A 6,986-nucleotide genomic window follows, 5' to 3' on the forward strand; every position below is an offset into this window, starting at 1 on the left:
GCTATTGATCCCGATCAAGAATATAAATACTTTATATGGTCGGAAACGCTTCCTTCTGCCTGTTACATACTTTTCTACGAATCTAGTATACCCTTTTACTCTACGAGTAACGGGTATAAAAACTTTAAAAATGTCAACCCCAGCAGATTAGTCTGACTGCCGTCCAACGTGATTATGTGTTTCAATTAATTTAAATTTTAGGTTCGAAAATGGTAAACACAATTCGTAATTAATGAATTCAAAGATTGTGAACAACAGAAGGCTATGCAAACTACTCATCAATGAAAAATCAACTTCCGATACTCAACTTTCAACAAAATATGCACATTGAAAATGCGAGAACGCAAGCTGGGCAAGAAAAAGGCTTTAGCGGAGGAACGAAGGGAACGGATACTAAAATTTCTTGAAGAAAACCGAGAGTCCCTCCCTGTGGATGTCCCAAGGGAAAAAACTCCTGCGATTCAAAAGAAACCCCCTCAAAATAAGATAGGAACTTCGAAAAAGAATCTCAAATCATGCGTAATTGCAACTCCTTTACAGGACCAGCGATTGGCCGCCGGTGAGTTGCACTTTTTCGGCAAAATGTATTTTTATAAGCTAGCAAATTTGTAATTTCTAAGGCGAGAATAATCCCTTTGCACGAATAACTGGAAAGCTGCCGCGCGTAGATGAAGAATGCCAATTTAATGCACCGGGTGTATTTTTTCTAAAAGGACGTAGTGCAAACATCAGCTGCCAAGAAGTTTTCCTAAAGTCCACCAAGGCGAAACGAATGGAATTGAGGAACAAATGCGATTTCTTTCCGAATTATGTGGACCCCTCGCCATTCAAGGATGAAACCACTCAGACCCTATATAGGTAACAGAATTGAAATACAGTAAAGGCGGGTATTAACCAGACCAATCCTTAGGGAATCCTCCGCGCAGACCTTGGCCTATTTGCCAGAAATCTACAATAGAGATGAAGCCCGTACCCTAGAGCTGTTTACCCTGCCCTCAGTTCTGCCGGGCAACAAGCCTCCTGGTCTGTACGAGGTGGAATTTTTCGAGCGAGCTCGTAGACGGCATAAATTTCTGGATGCAGTGAAGACAAACCTGAAGCAGCAACGGCTTGATTGCAAGAAACTTGACATTAATCAGTACGCAACCATGGCGGAGGCCTTCGAATGGGAGCACTGGATAGAGCGGGAGGAACGGATCCAGGAGTGCCAGATGATGCGACTAGAGATCGTGATCAAGATGTTCGACAAAAGGGAGCGGGAAATGCATGCCGCGTCCAAAACGCGTATGGAACGTGGATGCGAACTGATCGAGAAGCGTCGTAAGGAGGCATTGCGAAAGAATGAAATCGAGTACCAGCGCGGCATGCGCCGTATTAGCAAGCAGTTGGCCAAAACCTCGATTAAGTGGCAGAAGCTGACACCGATGCACTCCCTGGGATCTCCTTGCTCCGATTTCTACGCTCCACCCATGAGATACGGAGTGGATCCAGAACGTCGAAATTTCACCTCGACCACCAAAACACGCGCTTTCAATATGAGAGTTGACGAGCTTGAGAAACAAATAAATATGAAGATAATTGAGTGTCCATTCGGCAAACTGAAGCAATGGTCCCAGCCCAAGCAACGTATTACTGAGATAGAGAACCGATTCTGCGATGAGCACCATCTGGAGGAGCTCCACCGTTTGCTAAAAACGCTGAGAGTCACACCTGAAGACCAGAAGCCTAAGCCCCAGTGCCTTAAAGTAATATTTACACAAAAATCAGACAGACGAGGCAGGAGGTCACTGATGCCACTAAATAGGTACAGCTATCTGTACGAGAGGAACATGTACACTGCACGGTTTTCGGAAAAGCTCACACAAAAGGAAGCTATTAAGCAGCATCTCAAGAGGCAGAAAGATCAGCTAAATAACGAGCACCCCCAAAAAATTGCCAGGGACGTACAGAAGAACGACCTGAAAAATATGCTTTTGGCCTACGAAGGCAGTTTAATTGGTTTTATGATGCAGTTCCTCAGCGAAGAAATGAATCGCTTAAAGGAGCAACGCCGGCTGCACTTCTTCTCACTATTGGTCGATAAGCAACGCTGGCAACGTGAAGCGGCCGAGGCGGGTTTGAGGCAAAAGGAGAACAGCATTAGGATGCTCTACGAGGAGATGTTCCAGTATACGAATTCTGTCAACACCGATATCAGTGATCACTATGTGCACAGTATTCTGACCACCGATCTGGGCTACATGGCTGCCAACGAGGCAGCGGAAGAAGTCACAGAATTAGCCAGACAAATTGATGTAGACATAGAACGATGGCTGGAGAGCTTCAAGCTCATACAAAATCCACTCAACTATATTCCACTTCGACTAATGCTGCACGATATGGTCTGTCCGGATCTAAATGCCGCTCTGCAGCGATATGAGATCAGCATGATTGTGCGGTACATAGTGGAAGATGTGGTCTTTGACAGAATTTGGAAGGCACTAGAACCCTATGACATATCCAGCACGCTGACTAGCGACCTAATCGATCGCCTCATCGACAACGATCTGTATTTGTTCTCCTCTGACAGTGAAAGCGAAACGACCCAGAACACTTCGTGGTGCGAAGCTCATGCCATTATTAGAAAACTTATTCGACAATCGGTTCCCGGCAGACGTTGGAAGGAAGAAGCCGAACGCATCGTTTATGAAAACTATAATGACCTGCTAGATATTGTTTTTGATGAAATTTTGCACAAGTTCGAAGCTTCGTCAAGAAATGGTGAAAACCGTATCAGCGACAAACGATGCTTTTGGCAACCACTACCGGAAATTCAATCTGATCTCAGTTTTGTTCCTGGTACGAAGATAAGCAAAAATGCGTGGTTTAGCCTTGAAAGAAAAAGTAGTCTTGAACCAGATAAAACCTACAAAGGATCTCCCCCAAATTCTCTTGATTCAAAGTTCATCGAAATAGAATCCGACGTCGAAGACGATGCTTGGCCATGGCTTCCAGATTGTAAGAGTCGATCTTCATCCCAGGAAAACCTAGAGGAAAACATAATAGAAAAAGTTATGTATTTTACAGAAAAAGAAGAGGAAAACAAGAAACTATAGCTTATAATAATAAGAAGTTTTGTTTTCTGAAATTTGTATAAAAGCTATCTACTTAATGTATATTTTAAATAAATATTTTTGACAATACGTGTATCTTAGCCTTAATATGATTACTAATTAAGGTTAGATGGCGTTTTGATTTTCGACTTTATAACTAGTTTTTATGCGCCGCCTATCGATTGGCAAACAAACAACGTGACTCCCTAGCAGCTAACTGGTTGCCTGGCGAATAATATTGGCTCCGGATTGACCGACTTACCCACAATCCAATAGGGCCTGGGCATAATAGCGAGCTAGTTGGGAAGTTAACTTAGTAGGCCACTTACATAACTAAAAACTAAGCACACTTCTAACAAAAACACTAGGAACGCACAAAAACCAAAAAGATATTAGGACGGAATTTAAACACAACGTAAGCTAAAAATGCCCTCGGCAAAGGAAAATCGATTGAGGAGGGAAAGAATCCTGCAGTTCATACGCGAAAACAGGGAGCTCATGCCCATTAGTTCGACGACAGTACTAAAGCCACCTTCGGTGAAAAAGGAGGACACTTTGAGGCAAAAAAAACGCGTCACATTTACCCATGGCAAACAGCGGAGCATTGGGGACTCGGCCAAAACTAAGGAAAACGAGCAGAATATTGGGCAGGGCCTGACGTCCTGTTTGATTACCAGGTCCTCGGATACCCGATTATCGAGCGGTGGGTTTACTCGGGAATATAGTGTTTTATTAAGTTTAAAATATCGGTTTTCCGTTTTTCCAGGAGCCAACAACCCAACAGAGAGTACTGTGGAAAAAGTCCAGCGAACAGACAGCAAATGCCAAGACTCACGATTAGTGGCCGGTGGGTTTATCCTGAATAAGATCATTGTTTTAGTAAATACGATTATAATTGAAAATGCCCAGGTGCCAATAATCCAGCGGCGCGGAATGTCGGTAAATTACCTAGGACCGACAGCGAGTGCCAGTTCAAGGAGCCCGGAATATTTTTTCTGCAAAAGCCCCATTCCGATTTTACCACCCAGGAAGTCAAGCTGAACTCGAAGCCTCTAAGAAAGGAGTTGAAGAACAAGTGCGACTTCTTTCCGAAATATGTGGACGATCGACCATTCAAGGATGAGGCCACACAAACCCTCTATAGGTAGGATAAAGAAGGGAAAGATCACTGAACCCACTTAATACCAGCTTGTCTTATTTAGGGAATCCTCTGCGCAGACTCTGGCTTTTTTACCACAAATCCTGAGCCAAGACAAATCGGAAACTCTTGAGCTTTATACTCTGGCCAAGTTGCTGCCAGGCGACAAGCCACCAGGATTGCATGAGGTGGAGTTTCTGGAGCGGGCCCGTAAGCGATGGAAATTCAGTAAGGCACTGAAGGATAACTTTAAACGACTTCTTCGTGAGGCGAGGAAAGTGTCTATAAACACGCAGTACAAGGAGATTTTGGAAGCCTTCGAGTGGGAGCAGTGGATCCAGCGAGAGGAGGACATACAGGAGTGCCAGATGATGCGACTGGAAATCGTGATCAAGATGTTTGACAAACGAGAGAAGGCCATGCACACCGCCTCCAAGGCTCGAATCGAAAAGTCCGTAGAGCAAATCGAAAAGCGGCGGCAGGATGGTCTGCGCAAGAACGAAATTGAGTACCAGCGGGGAATGCGACGCAACTATATTCAGTTGGCCAAAACCGCTCGAAAGTGGGAGAAGCAGAGCCCCATGCAGGCTCTTGGATCACCATGCTCCGAGTTCTACGGCCCCCTGTTAAGGCATGGCGTTGATCCAGCCAGACGATGCTTTGAGTCTCACACTGAACGCAAGGCATTCGACATGAGGATCGATGAACTGGAAAAGCGGGTGAATATGCGCAATGTGCAGTGCCCCTTCAGCAAGCTGAAGGAATGGTCCAAGCCCAAGGAGTACGACAGAGAGTATGAGCGCAACTTCTGCAATGACGGAAATCTACAGAGGCTGTACGAGTCCTTGAAGACGTTGCGAACGCAGGCGGACTTGGCAAAGGAACCACCGCAGTGCCTGAAAACACGACTGCGAATTGAGCATCGAACTTCTAGTACTAGTTCCGGCGAATCCTTCCGCAACTACAATTGGCAAACTCGCAAATCGCGCTTTGTGGAACTTCCCGAGGGCTTCCGTCAAAGCAAGAAATTAAAAAAACTGCTGCCACCAAAAGCTGAGAAGTCGGTGAGGGGCTCCGTCATCAGGCGAGAGGATTTGGAGACACTGATATGCTCATACGAAGGCAGTTATATTGGCACGATCATGCAGTTCCTTGCGGATGAAATGCAACGATTGAGGGAGCAGCGCAAGCTGCACTTCTTCTGCATTCTGGCCCAAAAGGAACGCTGGCGCCGTGAAGCAGCCGAAGCTGGATTGAGGCAGAAGGAGAACTGCATGAGGATGCTCTACGAGGAGATGTTCCAGCATACGAATGCCATCCACAGTGAGATTGCTGAGAAATATGCCGACACCATACTGACCACCGATGTGGGCCATATGGTAGAGGAGGAGACTGCGGAAACTATTACCGAGCTTGCTAAGCAAATTGATGCCGACATAGAGAGGTGGCTGGAGTCCTTCAAGCTGATCCAGAATCCACTCAATTTCACCCCACTGCGCCTCATGCTGCAGGACATGGTATCTCCGGATATGGGCGCAACGCTGCGCCGCTACGAGACTTCCATGATTGTCCAGTACATTGTGGAGGACGTGATCTTTTACAACTTGTGGCAGGAACTCGAGCCATTCGACATTGCCAGCACTTTGACCAGCGATCTCATTGATCGCCTCATCGACAACGATCTGTTGTTGTTCTCATCGGATAGCGAAAGCGATAGTGGACATGCAGTTTCCTGGAAGGAGTCCCATGCCTTAATACGCAAGCTTATTCGCCAAGCCGTTCCGGGCAGACGCTGGAAGGAGGAAAACGAGAGGATTGCCAGCGAAACCTTCAACAGCCTCTTTGACGAGGTGTTTGCCAATATTCTATTTGGCATTGAAAATCCGGAACCAGTACGGGGCACCGATCTCTTGCAGCTTTGTGCAAGTAAATCATATGCTTTCTTTGCCCACGAGATTCCGAATAGAGTGCCTGAGGGGCGGTTGGGGTCTTCTCAATCGGATTCATTTGAAAATGCCAATCTTCTACGAATGCAATTTCTGTCTCTCATTAAAAAAATTAAAGAAGATAAGGTAACCAAAAAGTTGGAGAAAAGTGGGGAGAAAGTGAAGTTGACTGAAAATGATGCCGAACTATTTGACGACTACATAAAGAACGAAGTGCTCCAAAGCTCGAAATTCCTTAACTTCCTATCTCCAGTGGCTGACCCCGACCTATATTCCATTAAAAGTGTTGTCGATCTTGCCGAGTACGACAACAATCTAAACGAACTCCGCGGATCTTCGACGATGCAGCTTGCGCAATTAGCAGAAGATGAGAATGACGCTGAGAGTGGAGGCGCTGAGAGTAGAGACGAGGAAGTTAATGCCAACAATTTTGAACAAGAAGTAGAGCCGGAAAAAGTCGAAGCTGAAGAACTAGAACAAGAGGAATTGAGAAGTAAATCCCTAAGCAAATCTGATGACTTAGAAACCATAAATACCGAAGAGCTTGAGGAGGAGCATACCGATGTGGCAGAAGAGGTAATTGTGTATTCCACCAAAGAATCGCAGGTCTTCAAATTCAGATGAATGTTCGAATTCCAGATTTTAATTTCTCGTTACTTTCATACGCATACATAAAAAAATGTATTATTAAACGTAATACGAATAAATTGTGGTAAAATATATTTATTTAGCTCGCATGTTCTTGAGTAATTGTTTTGAAGGTGACGCCTCCTGAGCCTCGAGCAGACCCTAAAAATATAGTTTAATCGA

The 6,986-nt window shown here is 45.2% G+C and overlaps 2 protein-coding genes across 2 annotated transcripts; both read left to right on the forward strand.

Annotated features, from left to right (window-relative positions):
• Nucleotides 1–201: 201 nt before the first annotated feature.
• Nucleotides 202–3,134, forward strand: LOC120446706 (cilia- and flagella-associated protein 91). Its single transcript, XM_039627807.1, has 3 exons — nt 202–559; nt 621–858; nt 911–3,134. The coding sequence occupies exons 1-3, from the start codon at nt 334–336 to the stop codon at nt 3,093–3,095; spliced, it is 2,649 nt and encodes an 882-aa protein (XP_039483741.1). The 5' UTR covers nt 202–333; the 3' UTR covers nt 3,096–3,134.
• A 271-nt stretch (nt 3,135–3,405) lies between these two features.
• On the forward strand, nt 3,406–6,898 carry LOC120444591. Its single transcript, XM_039624362.1, has 4 exons — nt 3,406–3,795; nt 3,859–3,939; nt 4,002–4,236; nt 4,295–6,898. The coding sequence occupies exons 1-4, from the start codon at nt 3,519–3,521 to the stop codon at nt 6,798–6,800; spliced, it is 3,099 nt and encodes a 1,032-aa protein (XP_039480296.1). The 5' UTR covers nt 3,406–3,518; the 3' UTR covers nt 6,801–6,898.
• The last annotated feature ends 88 nt before the right edge of the window (nt 6,899–6,986 follow it).

Source organism: Drosophila santomea, chromosome 2R, assembly GCF_016746245.2.
Source record: "Drosophila santomea strain STO CAGO 1482 chromosome 2R, Prin_Dsan_1.1, whole genome shotgun sequence".
In the NCBI taxonomy this organism is placed as follows: domain Eukaryota; kingdom Metazoa; phylum Arthropoda; class Insecta; order Diptera; family Drosophilidae; genus Drosophila; species Drosophila santomea.

What these genes read in the sequence shown, in the direction of transcription:
- LOC120446706 (XM_039627807.1), top strand. Translation starts at nt 334, where the DNA reads ATGCGAGAACGCAAGCTGGGCAAGAAAAAGGCTTTAGCGGAGGAACGA. An exon ending in GGACCAGCGATTGGCCGCCG is followed by an intron (nt 560 to 620) that starts GTGAGTTGCACT and finishes GTAATTTCTAAG; the next exon opens with GCGAGAATAATCCCTTTGCA. An exon ending in ACCACTCAGACCCTATATAG is followed by an intron (nt 859 to 910) that starts GTAACAGAATTG and finishes ACCAATCCTTAG; the next exon opens with GGAATCCTCCGCGCAGACCT.
- LOC120444591 (XM_039624362.1), top strand. Translation starts at nt 3,519, where the DNA reads ATGCCCTCGGCAAAGGAAAATCGATTGAGGAGGGAAAGAATCCTGCAG. An exon ending in GGATACCCGATTATCGAGCG is followed by an intron (nt 3,796 to 3,858) that starts GTGGGTTTACTC and finishes CCGTTTTTCCAG; the next exon opens with GAGCCAACAACCCAACAGAG. An exon ending in AGACTCACGATTAGTGGCCG is followed by an intron (nt 3,940 to 4,001) that starts GTGGGTTTATCC and finishes GAAAATGCCCAG; the next exon opens with GTGCCAATAATCCAGCGGCG.